The sequence below is a fragment of the Pipistrellus hanaki genome (assembly GCF_964339955.1).
Source record: "Pipistrellus hanaki genome assembly, chromosome: 5".
Classification (NCBI taxonomy): Eukaryota; Metazoa; Chordata; class Mammalia; order Chiroptera; family Vespertilionidae; genus Pipistrellus; species Pipistrellus hanaki.
This window is the reverse complement of record NC_140507.1, coordinates 11,728,686-11,756,253: the sequence shown is the minus strand read 5'-3', so window position 1 is coordinate 11,756,253 and position 27,568 is coordinate 11,728,686. Positions and strand designations below refer to the sequence as shown.

General features: G+C 38.0%; 1 protein-coding gene across 3 annotated transcripts in view; it reads right to left on the bottom strand.

Moving 5' to 3' along the window:
• Positions 1-968: 968 nt before the first annotated feature.
• Positions 969-27,568, bottom strand: part of GABRB2 (gamma-aminobutyric acid type A receptor subunit beta2) — a 187,934-nt gene continuing 161,334 nt past the window's right edge. For 2 of the 3 annotated variants that reach the window (XM_084884115.1, XM_084884114.1), the window contains 2 exons: positions 26,502-26,615; positions 969-7,001 (listed from right to left, as the gene is read on the bottom strand). In XM_084884115.1, coding sequence (XP_084740241.1) covers positions 6,654-7,001; positions 26,502-26,615 — 462 coding nt within the window. In that variant the 3' untranslated portion in view covers positions 969-6,653. The remainder of the gene's footprint in view (positions 7,002-26,501; positions 26,616-27,568) is intronic. The other variant, XM_084884116.1, reaches the window with a different exon arrangement.

Sequence of the window (27,568 nt, the reverse complement as noted above, 5' to 3'; positions counted from 1 at the left end):
TTTCCAAACCCAGCATGAGATTTGGCAGGTGGTGGGGTCTCAGCACATGCTTCTTGAGAAATGACCAAAATAATGAGAATGAAATGAGCCTGGTCACTCACTTTTAATGATGAGGTGGAAAGAAATTGCAAGGATTTGGGGGCCACTCCAGCCTGGATAGAAATCCAAGTTCTTTCATGCTCGTGGGCAAGATTCTTATTCATTCTGATCTTGAGTGGCTTCAAGTTTTAGGAAGATGGAAAGGATTAGATGAATATTAAATTTGCAAGGTACTTAGCATAATGTCTTCAGCATATATCTGTTGAATGTTAAATGAATGAGCACCTTATGTTTACCATGTTTTTGTAATTGAAGCCAAGTTCTTAATTATCCTTAATATAAAATATCTAACCTACCAGAACATTTAATAATGACAATCATAATAGGATTTTATGATGATACTTAACAAGAGTAACAATACTACTTACTGTTTACACACCACTCATCACATGTCTTGTACTGTGTTAAGAACTCCTTACAGGTTATTTCATTTCATCTTCACAACAGCCCTTTGAAGAATGTACAATTATACCTTTGCTTTATAGATAAGAAAACTGAGTTTAAGTAGCTACACAATCATCTATAATAATAAAAGTGTAATATGCTAATTAGACCGGATGTCCTTCTGGACAACCTTCTGGACAAAGCTGGGGCTGCTGCTGATGCCGGAGGGAAGTCTGGGTCCTGGGTGCCAGAGAGAAGCCGGTGCAGGAGGCCGGGGGAAGGAAGGCCTACTCTTGCACGAATTCCGTGCATCAGGCCTCTAGTTTACCTAATATATGATAAATCAGAGCGTAAACTCAAATGTGCCCAACAGCTGGTCCCGCATTCCCAGGCTTCTCCTTGCTCTTCACAAAAGCCTTCCTTCTACAACCCAACTCTTATTAATAGAGAAAAGAGTTTCTGAGCCCAATGAAACCACACATACACATCCTTTCAAGTTTTATTTATATTTCTTAGTTCAAGAATTACACACTAGCCAACATTATTATATATTTACATGCTGAAACTGATTGTAATTAGTTTAAATTCAAGAAAATAATTCTTATGTGCTACTCATTTATAATCCTCATTTGTTACTATCTCATGTATCCCAGAGATTTTAGTAGTCCTGTTTTTAGAAAGACATGAAAAATAGATGCAATGATATCCACTTGTGTTTTGCACTTCCTAGCCATTGGAAAATCTGCATTATGTGCATATTAAGAAAGGCTACAAGGTAAATAGTAAGGCGGATAGTCACTACATTGTGAAGGAACTAGAATGTCACTTTTTATAAAAGGACAATTCAGAACTGTGCAGGGACAATATTCATAACAAAACTATTTAAACACCCATGCAAATAATAATAAAAATGTTATGGAATTTAAATTATTTGCAACTTTGAATTATGTTAAAAAGGAGTGTGGCTGAACACAAATTACTGAACCTCAAAGGGAAAAACAGTGCAAGGACACACACATGGGCATCAGCTTAGTGGACAATGAGACAGGAGAGAGATATTTGCTTTTGAAAGTTAAAAAACACAAAGTTTTGTTTTTCATTTTGGGTCATAGTTGTCACAAAAAAACTTGAAGCAAATTAATATCTGATGTCACAATTTTGCAAACATCTGTAGAAATGTTTTATTTCCCTATGCAAATAACAACAGATATTTAAGAGTACTGCTGCTTTTATGTTATGTTTTGTTTTTTTCTTAAATGATTTCTTTAGGGTAGTATCTTAATTAGCATTATTCTGGATCTTTACTATTTTTGACAATGTTCCTAGTGTACTTGGAAAATCGTGTTTATACCTTTGGTCTAAAGCAGTGTCTTTTTTTTTTGTTTTCCCTCATTTTTCACTTTTTCTTTCCTTTTTTTGTTTTTTAATAATTCTGGAGTCTTTGGTTGAAAAAAAGAATACTACCTAAGGACAAAAAGCTATTATATAAAAAAAAAGGTCTCCTAGGATGTAACAAATTTCTGGAGCAGGTATGCATCATAAGCAATTTTATTTCCTGTAGTGCTGTCAATATAAACTTTTACTCTTTGAAAATTGACATGTAAGTTACAACCTTTGGTTTCTTGAATTCTGACACATAAAAACCCTTTCAAGTAAATAATGATGATTTCTGCTTTTCCCAATTGCCATTTCTAAGGCTATCTCTTGGTTTGTTACATTCACTACATGAATACTGTGTGTTTCCCATAGAGGGAGGAAGAATGGGAGTGAGTGGGCAAAGGAAAGAATGTTGTGTTTGAATGTGTGTGTATGTGTGTGTAGATGCATGTGTGTGTGAGCAGGTGTGTGTATGTAGATGTGTGTGACTGAGAGCGTGTGTGTGTAAATATGTATGAGTCTATAAGTGAGTGTGTGTAGGTGTTTGTAAGTGAGCACGTATGTGTAGATGTTTGTGAGTGTATTAAGTGTGTGTGTGTGTGTTATTAAACTGAAACCCTTCTATCTGGGATCCCAAACCATTTACGCAAAAAGAATGTTTCAATTACTCTGTTGGGGCTCTGCAATAACTGTACTTAGTAAAAAAGAAATAAAAAAATGAGAAAAAAATGAAGTATTTGTATCTATAGACTATTCATTTACAGCATATTTAATTATTTACAGTCTATTATAACACATCAACAGAAGCAATGAACAGAATTTGCACACTGCCTTACCATAAAATACAAATAAGAAGTTAAAAATATTTAAGAAATCCGTTTTAATATTTACACTCAGTGAAAGTTATGGTTGCTCACATTACATAGACTCTGTACACTTAGCAAAATGGCATGATTGCTACAGTTGAGATATTTGCCCTACCAACATGGTGAGGTTTAGTTATTTTTTTTCCTCCTCCTGGAAGGATTTTTAAAAATCATTTTCTGTTTCCTTAAGACATTTTTGTTTTTAAATGACGAATGGACAATGTGATTTGTTTCCTTGAAAAAGAGCAAGTAGACAAGCAATGCGAGAACTAGTGAGTTTCTGATGTTCTGAGGTACAGCACTATTGTAGTGTCGGATTGTGCAATGGTTCCTAAGAACAGTAGGCATTATTTGCTGATAGAGAAACGCTCAGTACCCTGTATCACTTGTTTCAATATGTGGATTTGTGTTGCCAAGTAAAAAGCACTCATACACTGGTTGAATGAAGGAAATAAAAGATATTAGCTTATTCCTTTTGTTTTCCAATGTATGAATGCATATTTTTATGCATGTATGTTTATATGGATCTCTATATACACTTATATACATGTATATTGTTGTATGACCTGTTGTTTGTTGATTGCTTGGTTGTTTCTGTTGTTGAATATGAAGTTAATCATAAGACTGGAACACAGTTATCTATAGAAAATGAAAATTGGGTGAGTTGCCAATTAAATGCAGGTCTGGCTTAAAATGAGTATGATTCATTTCTCCTTTATGCTTTCTACTGAACTTTCTCTATGTGTTGTGCTTTTTTAAGCTGACAGATATTTCTTTTTTTGTTACTAAAGCTACAATGTAAAGTCTTTTGGTTTATAAACCATTATTTATTTATTTACTTATTTGTTTAATTATTATTTTTTTTTTAACCGAGCACTGCTTTTGAAGAAATGAGAAGAGGAAAGGTCTACACGGAACTGCTTATCTTATGTCTTTCCCGTTAGAGTAAACTGTAGTGGAAAGACCTGTAACATTCCCTATGCAAACACATGATGTTGTTGCATGAGTTTTCAGTTCTGAAAATGCATTTCATACCTACTAGCAGTCATGTACAATATGTATATATATATATACAGATTGAGATCAAAGATTTCATTTTGACTGTGAATTTTAGAGTCAGAATTCGCCTATGAATGTCAGAAAGATGAAAAAACACCTTAATCGCTGGCTATCTGGCTGTTTTATAATTTAAAAAACCTGTACATAAATGTATAAGGTGATAGTAATAGCATATCAGAATTGCCAAAACACACTTTTGTGGTCCCTAATTTTAACCACTGAATATCAAGCTGACTGGTCTTTCTGGCCTTATAAGATCTAACACCCTTCCCCGACCCCCTCCTCTCAAACCAATTCAACCACAGTAAACATATAGTTAAAGAATAAATTCTATATCTACCATTTGTTACCTCTGGGCAAGATGGGTCAGTTGTTTCTAACTATGTGGTTATTGAATGCCAACATATGGGTTCTGTTCTAGGGCATCTGTTCCAGGTTTCATCCTTTCTCCTTTTCCAGTTTCTGCTTATCACTGGGGGTAGAAATGAATCCCTGGTTATATGGTTTTGACGCTCATGCTTTGAGGTTGCTTTTCTCCACTCCAATCTCGATTACTCTGTTGACTTCCTTGGATATCAAATATTTGTTATGTGACAATACCAAGGATGTTTATGGCTTTTACAATAATTACAAATAAGAGCCCACTTCTTGACTTGGGCTCAGGGGTGTCTCTAGAAAAACCATTCCAGAATGGCATTTTGGAGTTGTGCACCTGAGTTATTAATATACTCCTTCCTGGCATATGCTATTCAGACGAACCCCTGGTGACAAGGGGCAGGCACTTTTATTAGTGTGGTGCCCCCAGATTGCTGTCTAGGTGGAAGTGTGTCCCTGGAGAAACTTGAAGAATCTCTACTCTGAGCCCATGGACAGAACCTTGGTTGGATTCTGCCCACAGGTCATACTCAGAGGTGTTCAAGTGTATAATCAAGAAATAAGGGCCACAGTCCCTGATACAGGTGGGGAGAAAAATACCATCCAATCTGAAGCTAAATTCAGAAGGCTAAGTACTAAGATACTTGGAATAGAAGGACAATAGGACCCACCTTATTCCAAGCAGCTAAATAAATCATCAGGGGGAAAAAGCATAATATTTAAACACAGACAGGTAATGGTCTTGGCTATTATGCAAAATTAGGAAATGTTACTCTGAAAAGAAGTGTCTTTGTTTTTTAAATAGACATAGCAAAGTCATGCTCCAAGATAAAGTTCAATAAAATGAAACTTTAAGGAAAATTAAGCAGTTCACCATTTTCTTACTGTCCAACATATAAATTCATATATCCAATTAGTATAGAATGAAGTACAATGATAATTTAAAACTGGAATAAAACAATACATCATGCCTACCTGATTTCAGTTAGACATTTTTCTGAAGTATCAACTGAGGTCCATATCCTTCATCAGGTTAATGTGGCTTTGTTATCCTATTTTCCACTCTTATCATATTTTCCTTGATTGGGGAGATTGCAACATACACAATGAAAGCAATCTTAAAAAAATAAAACCTAATAAACCCACAAACTAACTCTATTTGTGCACATAATCTTTGAAGTATTGTTTACTATGAAAAATAGCAAGGTGAATTTCATTGCACATAAGGAAATGGAGTTCACTAAATCTCTCCAAAGCCTTACGTTTGTTTTCTGTCTTCTAAGAATATAATCAGAATTTCAGAAGCAAGAAAAGCTGGAAAGGAACATTAATTCTTTAAAGAAGTGAACAAATCCCTCTTTGGAAATACCCTATTAAAGTCAGAAATGAACTTATAGGGAAAAATGTTGCAGAGACAGCTGATGTTGTGTGAGAATAGCAACCTGTTTGTGTTTTATATTCATATATTTGATAACTCTCAATCTAACATGGATCTAAGGTGATGATAATTTGGCTAACTTTTCTCTTTTGTGGGTGTCTTTTAATTAAATAAATTATATAAGCCTCTATAGGCATGCTGTCCAAAGCTTGTGAAGTTGGAACAAAACAAAAAAATCTCTCATTCTACCTTTGCCACTGACCATAAACGGATAGACCAGATGCTGTGTGGGCTGATAAGGGTCATGATGCTTGCTTGTTTCAATTTTGTTCCAACAGTCATTTCTGAATTTCCCACTCTGCTCTGGGTTTTTAACTCTTCTTTTAACCACCTAGGAAATAGAGTTTTAGAAAAGTTTCTTCGGTCATCATGCATGATAATGTTTAGAATTCTCCTGGGGTCTATATGCCAAAATGGAAGACGTCATAGTTGATCCCCAGTGCTCAAGCAATCTGAAACTGGCCAACTTGGTTTCCTGAATCTCTCTCTTGACTGCCCCCATCTTTTTTGAACTACGTGAGAACCTTCTAGAATCCAGTGGGAATTTTCATCCCAGGGCACCATTATCGCCTTAATAAGATGGGCAGAGACCATCTTCCGTAAGCATGTTTGCATGGCATTGAGGATAATGTTTCCTAAGCATGGTGCCATCTCAGCAGCATGCCACCCTTAGGAAGGAAGATGGGAATACCTGGATATGACTTTTAAGAGAAATGACTGATAGTGCTATCGAGCCTTCTAAGAATATCTTCTACATAATTCCCCTCCGTGTCAGCTGCACACTAAGCAGATGAAGTGGAACACTCAGACTCAGTCTTGCCAGCATGTGTACAAATCACTTGCATTTTAACTGGAAAAATCACAAGGCCCTTTGTGTACTCATTACTTAGCAGAAGCAACCCAAATGGTATGAAATGGACCACAGGATAGGCCAGCAACTAAGGTATTTTAGCATCACTTTTGTCCTGGATTGATGTGTTTTCCAAGTCCTACATCAGGCTGTACAACTAGTTTGAGGAGGCATCTAGTCCTTGCTTCCCGAGGGAGGCTCTGTTTTAGTTCACATAGTAAAGCCAATAGACGATGTTGAAGAAGGAAAAAACCACTGGGAAGAATATGCGGGACCACCGGTCTATGGCATTCACATCAGTCAAGTCGGGGATGGTGATTTTCAGTTGGGAGGCGCGTCTCCGCAGGCGGCTTTTCTTCTGTGCCACGTGTCGTTCCAGGGCATTTCGGCCAAAGGTATGCCTGGGCAGCCCGGCTTTCCGATACTGGAGGTTGGATGCATCGTAAGCCAGCATCGAGCTCCTGGGGTCTCCAAGTCCCATCACAGCCTCTGATGTGGCCATTTCATTTTTTATCTCAAGAGTGCTCAGCAAGATGTTCTCATGGGGGTCCATCTGCAAGAGAGAAGAATCAAATGAGACAATCAAGACAATAAGCCTTTTAGATGCTTATTATAGAAGGGCATTACGATATAGAGTTTAGGTAGTATAGTTGTCCCTTGAACAACATGGGTTCTAAATGCATGGGCCCTCTTATATATGGATCCCCGCCCCCCCCTCCCCCAATCAATTCCAACACTGTTTTCAATCTGAGGTTCAGATTCTGTAGATATGGAAGGTCAACTGCATGCATTGATGGGTGTGTTATTTTACAAGAAACTTGAGCATCTTTCCATTTAGGTATCTGCAGGAGGTCCTGGAACAAATCCCCCATAGATACTAAGAGTCAAGTTAAGTTTTGGGGGAATCCAAAGTTAGACATGGATTTTCAACTGCAAGGGTTGGTGTCCCTAACCCCTTGTTGTTCCTGGGTCAACTTTGTATTGTCATAGTGGTTAAGAGAACTGGCTTTGTGGTTACATTATCTAAAGTTGAATTGTGGTTCTGCCATTATAAGCTATGTGATTTTCAGCTTCTTAATCTATCAAATGGTATGGTAATCTAACCCCAGAAGATTGCTATAATGATGTCATGATATAATAGACTATTGCTAGTACAATTTTCACTATTTCTACTTAGGAGACACAGAGACATTGAAGGCATGATACCCTTTAAATAATTTATAGTCTTGAAACTAATTAATAAAATATTAAGCTGTACTAGATATAAAATATTGAATATATTAGAAGATTAATTACTAAATTTCAGTGCTCATGCTATTAGCCTAATTACAGATGAATTCATGATAACACTAAAACTAAAAACAGTAGGCAATATTTATTAAGCATTTACCAGAAACATTTTTGTATAACTTCATTTAATGGATGCTTAATTCCCACACCTACAAGATGTCCACCTTAAATTTGTAGGGTTGATATAAATAAGGTAAAAAAAATAATTTTGAACAATATAAATACAGGCAACCTGTGACTTGTCAAAATGAAATAGAACTCAGAATAATAAGAAACTTGAAAAAGACAGCTGGGCAGACTGTGGGTGATGGGGTGGTGAGTGGGTGAGAGGTGAGGATGGACTTGAGAGGGAAAGGAAGGAGGCAGGATTCAAGAAGAGAGTCAGTCAAGAAGTGGCCGTACTGAGTTGAATTCTGGGCCCAGGGAGTAAGCTGTGCAGATAGGATGACCTTTTTCTCTCTTGGATGATTTTTAAAAATATACATATTTTTATTGATTTTTTACAGAGAGGAAGAGAGAGAGATAGAGAGATAGAAACATTGATGCGAGAGAATCATCAATTAGCTGCCTCTTACACACCCCCAACTGGGGATGTGCCTGCAACCAAGGTACATGCCCTTGACCGGAATAGAACCTGGGACCTTCCAGTCCGTAGACGGACGCTCTATCCACTGAGCCAAACCGGTTTCAGCATGGGTGATTTCTTATTGGCCACACTAAAAGTAAAGGATGAATACTGACAGCAAGATTGAGGGATTTATAATGCTTTTTAAAGAAGGGACAATTGTATGTCTTATTTTTAAAAGGCCCAATAGCTACAGATAATAAAACCTAGCCACAACACATTATAGGTAATAGCAGGTCATATTTATTTTGGTGGAAAATCAGGATATACCAATTTCCAGTAAAATTTTTGAAATTACAAAAGAAAAATGGCCAATGATAGGAACTGATGATACATGGAGGCAAGGGATATAACCAAACACTTAATTGGAAGATATAATGCTCTGAGCTTCATTAATTATGCAGAAGGCAAAAAGAATGTTGCTGAGATTATATATTATCAATTAGCTTTCAAATGTGGTTTAATGACCCTGCATTATAAATTCAAATCTGAACTCTTTTGAGAAATAGAGACTATAAAACATGTGGAAACATAATAATTGAGCAATTAATCTCTGCCCACTGATCAGACATTCTCTATGTTTGGTTTATGGTAATATTTTGCCGAGTGGAAATGTTAAACAAATATATTATTAAGAATAATTTTAGAAGTTTATAAGATTTGGAAATTAAGCCCAATAAATGTTGAAACACCTGGTCAAGAAAAGCCAAGGTAATAGCCTTAATGATGGGTTTGATGGCCCTACAGAGGAAAGGAATATTTAAAGTTGCCTACTGTGTATCAGTCCTTTGCAGAAAGTCTCACTGAATGCTCAAAACAATCCTTTGGAAAGAAATTTTTTTCTAGGTTATAAGTGAAGTTATTCACCAAATTGCCTAAAGTCCTAAATGGCAGACCTGGAATTCACATCTTGATCATTAGGATCCAAAGCTTGGCAGGAGATGACTGGGACTTTCCAAGTTCAAGGAGATAAGGCTGTTAGAAATGTTGACCCTACACCCCTTGTTATTTCAGGTATCTCTTTCTCTGTTATGCTCTGGGTTGTTAACTGTCATTTTAACTACCTAAGAAATAGCCATTTGGTAAAATTTCCCTTGGCTACCATGCATGATGATATTTGGGAAACTTTCCCTCTCTAAGCATCAGGATATTTGATTTTCTTCTGGGCAACTGTTAATAAAACTATTTATGAATATATACTAGACATGACTGGGGGGAAAATGTAAATAGATAATAATAATCATAATAAAATAATAGGAGCAGTGAAGCATTATTATTTTTTATTTTTTACTTATTTATTTAAAAATATATTTTATTGATTTTCCACAGAGAGGAAGAGAGAGGGATAGAGAGTTAGAAACATCGATGAGAGAGAATCATCGATCAGCTGCCTCTTGCACACCCCCTACTAGGGATGTGCCCGCAATCGAAGTACATGCCCTTGACCAGAATCGAACCTGGGACCTTTCAGTCCACAGCCTGATGCTCTATCCACTGAGCCAAACCAGTTTCAGCAGCAGTGGAATATTATTAAGGGATGTTTAATAATGTTCTAAGTTTAGAACAAATGACTCCTGAATAATTTGTATAATTTTGGTGAGTTTCTGATTCATTCTCTTCTGAAGATATATATTTCATTCATAATCCCAGTATTGGATTAGGATCACAATCTTCAAGGGAGATATAAGAACATAAGATTTTGTCTGCTGAATTTTCTTATCTATCATTCTTCTGTTACCCCATACATTTTTAAAAAATGATTGGTAATTATACACTCAATGGAACGAAAAGGCATACTTTTTCTTAATTAAATCTAAAATAAATTTGATGCAGCAGGCTGAATGCTTAGATAAATGTGATTTTACCACTATTTAGTGATATTTAAAAATCTGGATTTCAATGTCCTTCAGGTGGGCCTGTGTCTTTCAGTTTAGTTCACTACAGGGCCAACTTTTTTCCTACTTCACATTACATCTCCATAGCCTGATTGGGTCATGTGAATTCATGTAGGCAAGTTTTATTTTGAATACTACTTTGTCCCCACTGTAGTGGTCAGTGTTAGGGATACATAGCAGGGGATAGTCCCCGCCCACGTTTGCCATCACAAGGGAATGAGGGTTCTGTGAGGTCACAGCAACAGGATGTAAGCTGGTGAAGGGAGTTAGCAAAAACTTCCCTAAGTCCACCTAGATCTTCTGCATGCAGGACCCTGGGGCTCAAGGTGAGCCAGGATTAGAGCCGGCTCTCACTGAGAAGTCAGTGTTCTTTCCATTCTGCTTGTGGAGGTTAGAAAGGGCAGGGACCCAAAGGAAAGGACCAGAAAGAGCAGGCGCATCCTCTCACTGGACAGCTCCTGCTAGTGAATATCTTCACACTGCTGATCCTCTATTAATCATGACCTTTAGCAAAATCGTACCTTCTGGGGTCCTTCAGAGAGGAAAACCTTACTCTTCCCTTTCTGCTTCTGAGATCTACCTCTAAAAACTTGGCTATCACTAGAACAATAACCTAAAATCCAGCAAGTTCATTTAATTTACCCACTAAGCCAAGTGATTTTTTGCGTGTGTCTAATTGTAATGACTAATAAAGTAGGGTCAAATGGTCACTGGTCCATAATGAATGAATTCATTAATTTAATCCCTTAATAGGGAATCTATTTACGAAGAAAACTTTGAGACATGTACTAATGTGATCTACCCATGTGAATTTAAAAATCAAAAACCAAAACAACAACTATGAGGCTATTCATATCTGAGAGCCACCAGTGTCCAGGTGTCCACTTCACAGGGGTCTCTATGAAAATATTTATAGAAAGAGTTGAAGGTTTGAATCTGCAAACATAAATTTAAATTACTGCTGTGCCACTTAATTAGCTTCTAGCTATCTATGAATTTCTGGATTTTGAAATAGTTTACGAAATGCTAATAGGGCTAACTCCATCCTCATAATATGTTGTGATATTGAAAAGCCCTTTGTGATAGCATAATAGAAACAAACAAAAAAAGAGTGAAAATCATCTCAGCTCTTTTTTATTCTACTGGCTTTTCTTAGAACTGATCACCTTCTTGCAACTACCTGGGTATTTCAACATAGTTCACCTATATTTACATTCCAGTTCTAAACTCCACATTTGCTGACTTTTTCTCATTTTATTTTGCGGGAAGGATTCGAAAAGTTAAAGTTGGTGGCCTTCTCTTGCTCTCTTAGAATCCCCATGCTATATTGTGGTTGAGTGGACGTTTTTTTCACCTCTCAGACTACTGAGTGCACACTAGGTAGTTGCAGAGTGCCCTCCTTTGTAAAAAATGCTCTGGATATTTCCAGGTGGTTAACAGTCCACTGCCTTAACATGTTCCTCATGCCACAATGTCACTTTATGGATGATAAAAAATTTCACATCCACACACTAGTGACAGTAAGTGGATATTGCATAGTTAAGATTTATTGGATTTTTTGCATTTTCTCACTCTTCTATTAAGAAATTATCTAGGGCTTACAAATCCTATTGTTGTAATTATTTGCCATTTATATTTGTTATAGTAACACTGCCATTAGCATCAGTTATTTTATCTTTATTGCATACAGTGCATACAAACTTAAAAGTATAGAGGTCCCTCTGTATCCAAGGGGAATTGGTTTTAGAAGCCCTTTCCCTCTGAGATACCAAAATTCATGGATACTCAAGTCCCATATATAACACTAGTAGCCCTGCGCATGAATCCGTGTGCCAGTAGCTCTCTGCCACCCTCCTGTAGGTCTCCACCCGCTGCCCTGCTCTCCTGTAGCTTCCCTTGCCTCCCCGTCCCCTCCCCCTCATAGCTTCCTGCCCTGCCCCCTCCTGTAGCTTTTCACTGCCCTGCTTGTAGTTTGCTGTCCCACCCTCCTGCAGATCTGTGATCTGGTCATTACATGGTTGGTCATTAAGCCTCAAGGTGTAATGGTTAATCTTATATAGGATGGTATAGTATTTGAATGTATCTATGCACATCCTCCCTTGTACTTTAAATAATTTCTAGATTACTTATAATACCTAATACAATGTAAATGCTATGTAAGTAGTTGTTATACTGCATTTGTTTAGGGAATAATGACAAGGGAAAAGTCTTTCCAGGTGCAGTTCAGATGCAACCACCATAGACCTAACCTTCATAGCACATGTCAGCATTTTAGAAAGAAATACCTTGTGAAATAAAAGGCTCTATTTTAAACAGGCTACCACAATACTTAAAGTCTTTACCTTTAGGTTGTGGGAACTCGCAGGGAAAACCAGTAAGCATTACCTTCTTTAGGGCAGAGGCTCTAGTGAGCTCTGAAGCCAAGTTAAAAGCAGACAGGGTTAAAGGCAAGATCACTTAGCAGTGTGATCATGGGCAAGAAGTTTTAACCTTTCTGAGCCTTAGTTCTCTCAACTGTCAAATTGGTATAACAGCAACTTTTATTATTATAGAACAAGCATATCCAATTCAACTCGGGCCAAATAAACAAGGCATGTGGCCCACAGGCCACGAGTTTGACATGCTTGTTGTAGAGGTAAGCAGGTGAAGGAATTGAACTCGTGCTATATCAGATCAGGAGAGGTCTGGGATGGTAAACCAGCTCTCAACTGAAACTGCTGTGGATGTGGTGACAGAGGGTGGCACAGCAATTGGCCAGTCACTCTTAGGAAATGTGAATGCATCAATACAGATGTGCTTCTCTTTGCTGCAGCCTGAGTTTCCCGCAGGTTCTAGGCTGTGTGAATCCTCTGGTTGCAGTCTCCCAGGAAAGTAACTAAAGCTGACACCTCATTATTCACATGCCCAAGAAAAGACAGTGAGTAACGTTTCTTCCTGATGCTGCATTCGGGGGCCTTGCTTGGTTCTTTATCCTTATAGTGGGCAGAGGCAAGAAGTAACTCAGAATGTTCCATTCTGTTATTTGCCTACAGAATGAGTTCAAGTTTAAGAAGGAGAGTTTGCACCCATCAGGAAACTAGGTTTTCAGATTTATTTCCCGCTTCACTTACTTAGGGGAACTATTAAATGCATCTATAAAGAAAGTTTCATTATGACGATAATGATAATATGAAATTACATTTCATAGATGAATTCCGGTGTGGATAAGAACATCTATAGAGTTAATTAAGTCTTAAAGACAAGATGTTGGAATCAGCTTTAAATTCTAGCTGCTCTACTGATTAGCTGGGTGACCTGGGGCAAGTTCCACAGCTTAGCTGAGCCTCAGTTTCCTCAGCTTTAAAATGAGGTTACATAGCTTCCTCTTCTTTAAAATGAAGCGACATTATATGCAAGTTTGTTTTAAGATTGAGTCAAGCTATTCAAGGAGCCTACCATCACATCTGGCAAACAATTAGGTGCATACCAGAAGGTAACAGTTGCTCTGATAGTCACTGACTTACACAGGTGGGTGAGACTGATTCTTTACATTTTCCAGTGAGTCCCTTGCAGTGGGTGTTGTAGTTAAATCTAACCCACCGATTGCAGCAACAATAGAGACTGACCCCTCTTCCAGATGTGGACCTGACATTGGTATTTCCCTTCCCCTTGCCTTGGATTGGTTCAGAGATGGGAGGCTTAAGTCAACTGAGCCAATGAAAATAAAGAAAAGGTTTGTTGGAGGCTGAATATGAATGAGGAAACACAAAGCCTCATTACTACTGGCAGCCATCTCATCTCAGCACAAGGAACCACTGCCAAGATGTTGTTGGCTGGCTGGCTTGAGAGAGCCCCCACCCAGGCCTCTGCATGCTTTGCACAGGCCAGGTACATTACAGGTGGGTGGGAAATCAGAAGGACTTCAGTAATACAAATTCAAAGTCATCATTTTGAATGGTCTCAGATAAAATCAACCTATGACAATGATAATGTCAAGTATAATTTATAATTATGAAATAACAATTTTTTTTTCAAAATTAATAATCTTGAGGAAAAATTTAATGTTCTCTTATAGCAATTTTCATAAAAATGTCCTCCATTTATTCAAGTCACTTATGATTTGTCAAAAGGCTTTCAGATCCTTTATCTCAGCATCAGAATGAATTAGAAAGAGCAGGCATAGACTTCCTCATCCCAGAGAAATTCTCTCCCCAAAGTTGCCGGACTTTTCAGGGGCTGACGTAGGCTTGGTGTCCTGGCTTTTTGAATCCCAATTGGACTCTGGCTGGTTCTGCCGATTAAAGAACTGAAGAAAGCTGTTTTAAAACAGCTTCACATGCAGTCAGTGATAAACATGTGCAGCCAGAGAGAGAAACCTAGGTTTACACTGCAGCTTTAGTTATCCCAGCTCTACCTCTAGCTAGCTTACATAATCCTGAGCAAACTACTGGTATTTCTAGGTTTCAGTGTCTGAATATAAAAATGAAACATCACACAAAAAAAATTGTTAACTATGTATGGTGGTGTATGTTAACTGGATTTATGGTGGTGATCATTTTGTAATATATCCTAACTAGAGGTCCAGTGAATGAAATTAATGCATGGTAGGGTCCCTGGGCCTGGCCAGCAATCAGGGCCCATCTGTGGGGCAACTGTCAGGGTGACCTCCCCTCCCCCTCTAGCACCTGCCTTGGCTGGCAGGGGGCCTGCAGGCAGCTCCTGCATTGAGTATCTGCCCCCTGGTGGTCAGTGTGCATCATAGCAACTGGTCATTCTGCTGGTCGTTCTGCTGTTCAGTTGATTTGCATATTAGGCTTTTATTATATAGGGTATCATCAGAACATTGTACACCTGCAACTAGAATCATGTTATACCTCAAAAAATCCCATAAAACTAAGGAACAAAATATTGTAAAAAAGTAAAAGGTAATTTAAAACAACAAGAAATAGAGAATATTTTGAAATAAAGTTTCCTATTCTTAAGCCTGTGATAGGCATTGTGAATTGACCCTCGGGATCCAGTGAACTACAGAATTCTCAGTATGGTTAGTTGTCAAGGCAACCACTAGTCATTTCGGGTTGGTACTCAAGGTGTAACTCATGTCTGCTCCCTGGGTGACATCCATGTGTTCAGTGTGGTAGTCAACGCAGCAGCTTTGGCATTACCAGGGAGTTGTTAGAATCTCAAGCCTCACCCAAGACCCAGTGAATGATCTGCACTTTAACAAGGTTCCATTGACAAGGTTCCATTGATAGCTTTCATGCGTGTTAAAGATTGAGAAGCACTGCCTTAAGATCTTTTTAAAGTCAATGACTCTAAAATGTTTTAAACAAGGAATTTTCAGTGAACATTGGGTAGCTCTCCAAGTGTGCTAAACAAAATCTCCATCCTCCCTATAATAAAGGGACGGAGGAGTTAACTGGTCCTTTCTTTGTGCTCCCCTTTTGAAATGCTGAATCCTTCCCAACCAGGGTACCAGCTAAACCCTCAGGGAGACTGAGCTGGAGCAACAACCATAAAATCCACCTCGGCCAGGGATGCCTTGTGCAGCTGTGGGCTGATGGCTTCTGTGCATTTAGCCAATTACACGGTGAATTACCCAAATGAGAACATGCCAAATGCACCATCCGCTCTCACAGCCCAGCTCTCGTTAGGAGAACTCCTGTTAATCTGACACAGCCTTGTCAAACATCTGTCCGCTTCATTTTGACACTCAATCTGAGGCCAACAGATGGCGGGAAGGGAAAGTGACTGCCACTTTACAAAGTACAGGCTGCAGGCTGAGTTAGGAAAAGAAGAAAATTGTGATTTTTAGGAAGACAGGAAAGGGCATCAAACCCAACTGCTGATGGGAGGCTTTGTTGAAGAATAAAATGTCAGCTAGATTCTGTGTAAAATATTGAAAATTCTCTCTCTCTGACAGAAAAGAAAGATCTGGGCTTAAATCCCAGGTATGCTCCTCACTCCTGTTTCTGAGACGGAATGCACCTCTTACTGTGTGAAACTTTTCCTAAACCTGCATCTGAACGGAACATCTCCCTCCTCGGAAACTCAGCAGCACGTCCCATCTGCATTATATGCTCTTCCTTCTGATGATCTAAATCAGTTTAAGAGAGTATTCCAGGGACAGTGGACTATTCCATCTGACAGAGGGACAGTGCTTCTGAATTTATTGATAGAAACAATTTTTAAGTAACAGGAAAAGGCAGAGCTCTGTTCTTGTGGTTTCTTCCACAGTAGACATCAACTTCATCACTTCATCAGTTTATCTCATGCCAACTACCTGACAGGTACTGTCTATGTCCTGCCTCCTGCCATCCTCGAAACCATCTGTTGAGGGTTGAACTGTAAGTCCTGTTTCACAAAGGAAGAAACTGAGGCTCAGAGAGCTTTTCTATGCTCACGTGGCTGATAAGTACGATCTGGGTTGTCTCAAATGCAAAATCAAGTAGGATTGACTAAGCGAGCTCTGCCTGTGCCCTTAACCAGTGTGCTGGTCTCCAGGAGCAGAAATTTGGTAAATACTTGCGTAGTGATCAACACATTGGTGATGCTCTTTCCAAATCTGCATCCCTGGTGAGCACAGCCTAGTGTTACCCCACAGTGGAGCAGAGTGAGGCTGAAGGACTTAAAGGGATGAAGCCAGTGACTACAGCTTCAGGGGCCAACATTCTCAACTGCTGAACTAAAGCAACCCCATCCCGGCTGAGGAAACCTGCGATGCCACGGGAAGCAGTGTTCCCTGTTGCGGGTTCCTTCCTTCAGGGCACCCACAGGGTGGCACCAGGGGTTAGCGGGCTTGTCCCCCAGGACTGACTCAGAGACTCTCACTCCCCTGTGGCAGTCACAGCAGTGGAGGAACCTGCTACGGTGCCCTGGAGGCTCATCCAGCTTCCAGAAATTTCTGTAGCAGCAGTTACAAGTGTGGAGAGGCAGAGGCAGCTTGTCTATTGCTGAGGGAGATTTCAAAATTATGTCTGGGTCCATTTTTATGGTTCCCCAGGTGCCCTTTGCCAAAATGAAACAGGCATCAAATAACCCGCAAACCTCCTCTCAGCAGAGGCCATAAAAAATTCCTAATTTCTCCAGGAACGCACTGATGCTGGAGGTGCTGTACTTGTTGTTTTACAAAATAATTTATCATTCTTGGAAAGATGGGGAATAAAAATTTAATGCCAGTCTTTGATTCCCAAAGCTGCCCATGGAACACACAGTTTTCTTTTGGATTTTATACTTCTCAACAGTTCAGAATCTTTGCAGAGTTTTCTCTGATCATGATACCAGGGCTGTTACTAAATTAAATAGAATCTGAGATTTTTTATCAGCAAAGTACACCATCAAGTTATTGGCAGGTATTGATAAAGAAGAAAAGAAAGTCAATGTTTATAGTATATGTATTATACTAGCATCAGAAACATTACAAGTAGGTGAATCTTTGCCTTAAAATCGAACCCGAGGACACATTTCTTCTGAGAGATTATGCCAGCAACCCATTACAAAGTAGGTCTGAACCCAGACCTGATGTAACCACCTGGTATGTTGGTGATGTATTTGAAATGCTGGAATGGAACCGAGCATCTGAAGGGCCAAAGTATTGCTGTGTGCTTTGCAAAACCACAAAGAAATCTAATGAACAAATAAACCAGCAGGTAAAATAGAATCAGAGGCATGGAAATATTAAACAGACTGATGAATTTAAGAGGGGAGAGGGGAGAGAGATTAACCAAAGAACTTGTAAGCATATGTGCATTACCTATGGACAGTCAATAGGGTGCTGAAGGCCTGGGGTGGGGTGGGAACCAGGTGAAGGGGCTCAATGGGGGTGGGGTGGGGGGGGGAAGCAGGACATCTGTAATACTCTCAACAATCAAGATGAAAAAAATAATAAAAAACCACCAAGTGTGACATATAAACTTTCTCTGCTGTTTATTAAGTTTTGCATAGTGGTGGCCTGGATATTCTGACAATAAATATATTTTCAAAATGTAATTCCTTGGTTGTGATTCTCATTCTAGGAGTCATATCATGTTCCTGCCTTCTTGCCAGACAGGAGATGGCAGGCCCATTGCCTGGGAGGGCCTCACAGAGACACTGCGGGGTGGTGACCCAGAGCAGGCAGGCAGCTTCCAGGGCTGGTCCTGCAAGTGGGTCTCTCTAGGGGAAAAGAGGTCAGTGCCCCTGACTAAGTAGTCAGGTACTGAATGTTTTAAAAATTCTTGGGGAATACCCGTGTGCAGGCATACCTACTGAAAATCATCCACTTGCCCCTTAAAGGATGTTAACATTTTTCTGTTTTTTTAGTTTCATCTTTGGTAATTGGTCTGTTTTCATTTTTTCCTATGGTTAGTTTTGATAATTTATATTTTCTAAGAATGTCATGTACTTTATCCACATTTACTAAGATGTCTGCATAATTTTCTTTTAATGTCACCTTCCTATATAATTATTATTATTTTACTTTTTTTTTTTACTTCGATGTAATCATATTGGCTCCCTCTTTGTTACTTTAATATATGTTTTTCTTGATCATTTATTTCCTATTTTACTTAGCTTTCTTTGTAAAGAACTGATATATTTCTACATTATTTTGTTTTGATTTTTTTCATTTGATATTGATTAATACTTTCTTCTGCTTTTAGATATTTTGTTGCTCATTTTTAAACTTCTTGAATTATGCATTTAATTCATTTATAAAATTATTTGCTCAAAGGTGTTTGAAGCTACAACTTTCTGACTGTTAACTATTTAAACCACATTCCTTAGATTTATTTAACATTCTAAATTGCTATTATTTTGTAAATATTCAATTTAATTTTTATTGTATCTTTGACACATAAGTTGTATAAAAATGAGTTGATAAATTAATAAACTTTATTCAATATACTACTTAGTTAATGTTTCTGTCATTTTCTTTTTTACTTATCATTTTCATTTATTTAGAGGCTATTTTAATGTGTAGTTTATTAACTACATATGATTTATTAATTAACATCTTTATTTTGGATTGCAATTTTTATAAAATATATCTGTATTAATATATCTTTTTCTTCAATTCATCTTTATACGGTAATTATGTTCAATCCTCAATCTTCTTTGGATTTGGATTTGCTTCACTTGTTTTTTCCAGATGACTTGATTTAGAATATTTTTCAATACCTTTACTTTAGAAGTATTGCTAATAAATAGCATTTGTGGGGGTTAGTTGCTTGATTCAACTTTAACATATTATTTTGATAGGTGAGTTGATAATTTGCTCTAATTATAACAGTTAAAACAAGCTTGGTCTTAAATCTTAATTTCTGTTCTAACTTTGCTTGTAAGATGTCTTTATCCTTATTTCTGATGTCTAGCTTTAGTTACATTATCTGCATCTTTCTTTACTTCTTTTTTATTATCAAAGGTTTTTATAAGATGAATTGTCAGTGTTTTATTCTTCTACCATAATGGTCCTCAGTCTTCCATGCCATAGAGATCTGCGGGAATAAAAGGTAGATCCCTCAGCTTTCCATGAAAGGTTTTAGTTTATAATGTCTCAGGTAGAATCAACTGTTTAAGCAAGCCTCCCAGGTGACCCTGGTGTAAGCAGTCTATGGTAGACTCAGTGAGAATTCTCTCATAGTAGTTATCCATGTTAATTTAAAACATATCCTTAATCTTCAACCTCTTGATTCATAAGCTCTAAAAATGAAAAAGTAAATATTAAGTTCTTGTTATAAATTAGAAAACAAACACTTTCTCCCTTCTCAACAACACTCAACCTGATCTTTTTTTTACATATCTTTAGTATCTAGTTTTTAAAAAATATTTCAATTATCTTTTATTCCGTAACTTTTAACTTCTGGAATTGTATAGCTTCAGTTTTGGATGCCACCTTTAGTTCTAAATACTAGCATACTGCCTTTTCCTATTCTAAAGTTCCTCATATTGATTATCTTTTCTTAGGGGCTAGACTTTTTTTCTTTAAGCTATTATTTTATTTTTTAAAATAAGGACTCATAGATGCTGTTCCCTAAAATCTTAAATGTTGAGGATAGACTGTCTTTCTTTTGTCTTTATATGTCAATAATAATATTCTTAGGTTACATTCCCCCCCCCCCCCAGAACCCTGCCACATTTTCCATTGTCTTATAAAATTTAATATTTCTATGGTGCAGTTTGAGACCTATCTTTTTTCTTCCTTGTAGCTCATTCACTTTTTCTTCCTTGTAGCTCATTCACTTTTTCAGAAGGTTAGCAGTTTCAGAAGAATATAACAAAGAGGGAGTGAGATTGTCTAATTTTAAATCTTATAATACAGTATATCCTTTTGGCCTACTGATTAATTTCATTGCAGATATGTATAGCAGTTAAGAGTGTAGCCTCTAGTCATATTTTCTGTTCAACCATTTCTTAGCTGTCTAACCTTAAGTTAATTACACTCTCTGGGTATCAGTTAATCATTTGTGAAATTATAATAATATATGGCAATATTAGGGACTTAAGACATAATGTATGTAAACTGTCTAAGCACAGAGAAGGAATTCAAGAATTATATATTAGTATAATTATTATAATCAGTTTTGATGTCAGATATAAATATAGTCATGTGCCACAAAATTATTTTTCAGTCAACAATGACTCACATTTTATAATTCCATTGATCAGCGATTTTCAACCAGTGTGCCACAAGAATTTTTAAAATATGCAACACAAGGGCATTGACTTATTGTTTTTTATATTATTATTAAATGTGTTTTTACTGGTTTCAGAGAGAGGAAGAGGTAGAAACATCAACGATGAGAGAAAATCATAGATTGGCTGCCTTCTGAATGCCCTCTACTGGAGATTGAGCCCACAACCCAAGCATGTGCACTGACCAGGAATCCAACTGTGACCTCCTGGTTTATAGTGACTCTCAGCCACCGAGCCACATGGGCTGGACAAGGCAGTGATCTCTTTTTCTTTAGATTGTCAAACAAAAAATGACAACAGCCAACACAATAATAGTTTTCCAGTGTGAATGAATCAACATTATACCTTTTTTTCTGGTCAGATGGACAAAATATATATTTTTTGGTGTGGTGCAGAATTTTACTAATTAGTTTGTGTGCACCATGAGATAAAAAAGGTTGAAAATTCCTTCCATAGATTATAATAAAGTTATAGCCATTTCCATGTCTTAGGGCAACACATTACTCATGTGTGTGGTGATATTGGTGTAAACAAACCTATTGCACGTCCAATCATATAAAAGTATAGTACGTACAATCACGCATGGTGCCTAATGCTTACCTATACTAATAATAGAGGAATATGAAAATTGTTCAGGACACTGTCACAGTAACTGTTAAGTAATGACCAGCAGGCTGCCTTGGGCAACAAAGCTGACAGGGGAGTTAGTGAGAGGGGACCAAATGACTGAACAGCAGGCTGTGTGGGGTGACCAGGCTGGCAGGGTGGGGGCAATTAGGGGCGACTAGGTTGGCAGAGGGTGGGCGGTTAGGGGCAATCAAGCAGGCAGTGGTCCTGGATTGTGAGAGGGATCTCAGGTTGGAAAGGGTACAGGCTGGGCTGAGGGGATAACCCCCCCCCCGCCCCCATGCATGAATTTTATGCACTGGGCCTCTAGTGCAATAATAATAAACAACTATGTAATTGGTTTATGTATTCACAATACTTTTGTTATTATTTTAGAGTGAACTCTTTTCACTTACTGAAAAAGCAGCTTGCTGCAACATAGTAGGCTGTGTTATGCTAGCAGCAGCCTCACACATCTCCTGTTTACTGTGTCTCTTGATTGCATCATTATCTCTTGTGCTTGATTTAATCTTAATCTTATGCTGTTCTTTGTACAGTAACATGCTGTACAGCTTGTAGCCTAGGAGCAATAGGCTCTTCTCTATCTTCTCTATAGCCATGGTGTTGAGTGGGCTGTGCCACCTAGGCTTGTGTAAGTGCACAAGGTTCGTGCAATGATGAAATCACGTAACAATATATTTCTTAGAACATACCCCTTTGTTAAGTGGCACATGGCTGTATTTTTTCTATTCCATACTTTCCAATATCATGCTTCTGTTTGTTTAAACTACTGTCCTGTCCTATATATTTACTGTGTTTGCTCTAAGAGGTCTATATCTCTACATCTCTTTTCCTCTGCATTTGGTATCATTTACTACAACCTAAACTTTGTGTTAATGCCTTAATGTTTGCCATACTGATTCTCCTTCCTATTATTTTAGATTTAGTTATTAGTTTCTATAAAGATTGTTTTGCTTTCATTTTGCCTCCTTAGTTACCTTTTGTTTATCATCTCATCCTTGACCTTTTGTTTTATATTCTCTTTCAATTTTTGGTAAAAACAAAAAACACTTATTATGAAAAAATTTAATTTTTCAAAAAGTAATTTTTCCTCCCCAATAAAAGAGTTATCATCTGTCTTTTGCATGCTGAGTTTCTCTCTGTTACTCATGTATGTGTGTTGGGAAGTGGGGGGGGGGGAGAGGGGAGGGGAAGAGGAACAGGGAGAAGGAAGGGAAAGAGAGAGAGAAAGAGGGAGAGAAAAAAAAAGGAAATTGACTCATTGGCACTTTTCCTGAATGGTTGCCAAGTTGTTTCTTTGTTTAGATGCTTCATTTTGATGTGGACCTTCTTATAAGTTCTCATCATTTGCTCAACTACTGCTTGAGTAAATTTCTCTGGATTCTGCTTGCAGCAATCAACGTTGGCGCTGCTTATGCATCTCTGCCTCTCTGCAGAGCCTCAGTTTGAGTTGATGGTGTTTTGTTCTATTGCTGTTTTATTCTCTATGGCTTTTGGACAGGGGGGAGAAAAATTGTACATGGCTTTTTTTCTCCACTTCTCTAAGACTTTTGACAGCTGGACACAGACATCAGTTTTCTATTGGTCATTTTAAGGGCTGGGTGGTGTGTGTGTGTGTGTGTGTGTGTGTGTGTGTGTGTGTACTGCCATGCTCTCATATGGTGCTAGTCGGTATGTACACTACAGCAGAAAATTTCTGGGGAACAACTTGGCAATGTGGATCACTGTTTTAAAGACACTTTTGACCCAGGAATTCCATGTTAAGAAATAGATTAGGAGTTCATCATGTACAAACAAGTCATCAATAGGATGCTTATTTTAGACTTATTTATAATAGAAAACCACTTAAAAACAATGCAAATTGTTCTAACAACAATGCAAATATCTAACAACAGGTACTCATTCCATAAATTATGGTACATTAATTCAATAAAATGTCTTGTAGCTATTAGAAATGATGTATATTTAAGTAAAGTATACAAAGAGGTTAAGTAGAAAACAGCAGTATACTAACTGGTAGAGCAAAACTATGTAGGTAAACATATCACGAATCCCATCTAATAAAATAGTATATACAAATTGACCATCACTCCAACACATAGGATGGCTGTCCCCATGTGGACACAAGATGGCCATCACAAGATGGCCAGTAGGGGAGGGCAGTTGGGAGAGACCAGGCCTGCAAGGGAAGGTAATTGGGGACAATCAAACCTGCAGGGGAGAGCAGTTAGGGGTGACCAGGCTGGCAGAGGAGGAAAGTTGGGGACAACCAGGCCTGCAGGGAAGGGCAGTTGAGAGAGACCCAGGCCTGCAGGGCAGAGCAGTTGGGGGGGGAGGGACCAGGCCTAAAGGGGAGGGCAGTTGGGGGGACCAGGCATGCAGGACAGGGCAGTTTGGGGCAATCAGGCTGGCAGGAGAGTGGTTGGGGGTGATCAGGCTGGTAGACAGAAGCGGTTAGGGGCAATCAGGAAGGCAGGCAGGCAAGCAGTTGAGAGCCAGCAGTCCTGGATTGTGAGAGGGATGTCAAACTTCCCATTTAGGCTTGATCCTAAACAAGCAGTTGGACATCCCTCGAGGGGTTCCAGTTTGTAGAGGGTGCAGGCTGGGCTGAGGGATACCCCCCATGCAGGAATTTGTGCACCAGGCCTCTAGTTGTGAATAAAAGGCAATGCTGACAATGATTTTATCTAGGTGTAGGGTTTTAAGTGGTTTTCATTGCCTTTTGTACTTTTTATAAAAAATAATGATCCTGAATTACTTTTATAATCAGAGAAATAGTAAGAGCAATAAAGCAACAAAGTAACCCCTTGAGAAACATATACTCCCTGCTACCACCTCCAGAATAATAGCAACTATTGAGTGCTCTTTGCCTGGTACCATAAAGGCCCTTAATTATCTAATTTAATGCTCACAGAAGCTCAATGAGGCAGAAATTAGTGTTTCAGTTCTCAGTTGAGGGATGGAAAGGTTAAACACATCTAATGGCACATGGTTCATGAAAGACCACGCCTGAATGTGAGCCCAGCTGAGTATGATTCAAAAAGGCATCAGCTTTCCAGTGCATCCTGCTGCCTCTGAGGGTTGTCCCATATATCTTGATGCTTTTACAAGTTACAGATTTAACAGATCATTACTCAAAGTTTTGAATACTGGTCCTTGTTTCTCAGTTTAATTATGAACCCGAAAGAGAACTTAGTGATAGAATAGACATACCAAACAAAGGACAGTATTTCAGAGGGAAGGCAGGGGTGGGTGGGAAGAGATCAACCAAAGAACTTGCATGCATATATGCATAACCTATGGACAAAGACAATAAGGTAGTGAAGGCCCAAGGTGGGTTGGTGGAGAGAAGCAGGCTAGAAGGGGTCAATGGGAAAAAGGGGACACATATAATACTTTCAACAATAAATATTTTAATAAGCAGAAGACATTAAGATTCATATTCTAATGTAAATCATTGAGCATTCTCTTTAATAGGTCATTAGGGTATAATTAACTCTTTCAAGCTATCAACTGAACAATTTAATGCACCAAAGAGACACATTTTCTTTAAAATACCCTCATGATCTGAGGATTTCCTGAATTTTCATGTAACTTTACCCAGTCATTAGACAAATCATTTACTATACTTTGATTTTGAAAAAAATACAACTGTTTTTATCATAAACCTAAACTCCAGCTGTAGAACATTTTCTAAATCATTAGCATTCTACCCAAAATACAGCCCAATCAAATCAGTCTACTTCAATTTCAAAAACAGTAGCTAGAATTCAAAACAAGAACAACACAAATGAGAGAGCCTGAGAACAGACATATTAGGAACTGGATATTTAGAGGATTAGGACTAAAATAGTGATGAACAGAGTTTCAAACTTCTCCTGGAATCTAGTTTATCATACTCTGTTACTATACGTAATACAACAAATAGCCAAGTTAAAAAAAAAACAACTTAAAACAAAGTCAGTTAACCATCCTTGTTCCTCACCCCAAGAGCAACAATAATGAGTACCGAGGAATTGGAATTTAGGGCAATAAAATTAAGGAAGAACCTGATACTCAGAAGATACAATAATGACAGTTCATCTGGCATCAAGCTCTCGTAAGAAAGATTCACAAGCATTTAATATCATTCACTGCCTTGCCAAGAAATAGAAAATTTTAAAAAGCTGGAGTAGGACAAGGAATGTGTGATAAAGTAAAATGGTGACAATCATATCATCATCATCTTCATCCTTTTCTTCCTCCTCCTCCTCCTGCTTCTCCTCCAATATGGAGGTCATTATGAATGACAATTTGCCAATTAAGAATTGCAAACACGAAAACTCAGAAACTAAACTCTCAGTAGTAGTCAAAAATAGGCTTTCTTTGGAAAATTTCATTCAAGAGTTTTGATGCAGAACAATCTCAATCACTGCCTCCTTTCTATCAATAAAATAGTGCTGGGTCTGACAAGATAATACTTATTTGTAAAACAAGTAACAATGAAGCAACAAGGACTTGATGCAAACATAACATCCCTAGGCACAAATTCATAATCTAGGACAAAAACAAGTTCCTCAGTTCTGAGCCAGCCAACAGGAGAAATGCACAATTCTTCTTCACCTATTCCACTTGCCCAAAGACACACAAGAGCCCTCAGGAATGGCAGAGTATGGGATGACACTACCCTCTCAGTACCATGAACAGGAATCTCAAGAGATGATCCACTTGGTTTCTTTCTCTAGCGCAACAATCTCGACCAAATGGAACACCAAAGCTTAGATTCATCGTCACTGTATTTTACAAAAGCAAACCTGGGAAAACCCTATCAGGGTCGCACAAAAACATTTAACTTATTCCCACATTTCTGTGGATACAAATCCATAGGTTATTTGCAAAGAATGCATACATTATTTAAAAGGGAACAGCTAAGCAAATTGTCCCCAACAGAAATACAAATAAATGGATTAAAAACTGGCTAGCTAACCGTATATAGAGAGAAATCGTAATTGGTAGTCCGTCTAGTTGGGGAGAAGTTTCCAGTTGGGTCCCACAAGGATCGATATTGGGTCCCATTTTGTTTAATATCTTTATAAAAAATCTGGAAGACAAAGTAGAGAATGTGCTAATTAAATTGACTGATGCCACTAGATGAAGATTGGTGGTTAAAGTAAAACTATATATAGATAAATGCTATTCGTCTTTAGAAAGACTGATGATCACAGAGAATAGGACTTCTAATTATTTGTATCTTTTTAATGTATTAAAAAAACTAATTCCCAGCCCAAGAAATAAATAGATTTAAAAGGTGTTAGTGGCTTTGTATAACACAAATTTGGCACAATGGATAAAGACAATATAGACACAATAAATGGAGAAAATGCAGAGTGAAGAATGCCCCCACTAGAGGTATTTTTGGTGCAGATTTACTTGGAGAACTGATGGCTATGGGTCTCTTAAAAATAATGCTACTGGAGGCATTTCAGGTATGTGAGAATCAACGTGGTGGAAAGGCAGGAGTAACTAAATTCTCAAATATGTATATACTCAGTTATTAGCAGACAAATAAACAACCTAAAACTTAAATGCAAAAAAGAGAGCTGAAAACTTGAAGACATAGCAAGAAAAGTCCATAACTTTAACCCAAAGCAAATTGTATAAAGAAACACACACACACACACACACACACACACACACACAAACACACACTCACACACACAAATAGGAGAATGTAAGGGATAATAGGAAGGACTCTTCTAACATTAGGAGAGAGACTTTTATTTCTATTTTTTATCTCTCTAGAAGACACTTGGGAAAAAGAAATGTTAAGTAGACCTCTTGTTGGTTTGAGGTTTATTTTAAAAATCTTAGTGTTTTGCAATTTAATCTGTCACATTGAAGACAACTGGAAAGTGACATTGCTTGCCAGTCACAGACTCTCATGTAAACAGGTGGTTTTTTTTAAGGTGAAAATAAGACTCACAGGAAGTCAATACAGAGGAGAGATGGAAAATGTGAAAGCGTGCCTTGGGCTCCTGCGTGGCCCGGCTTCCA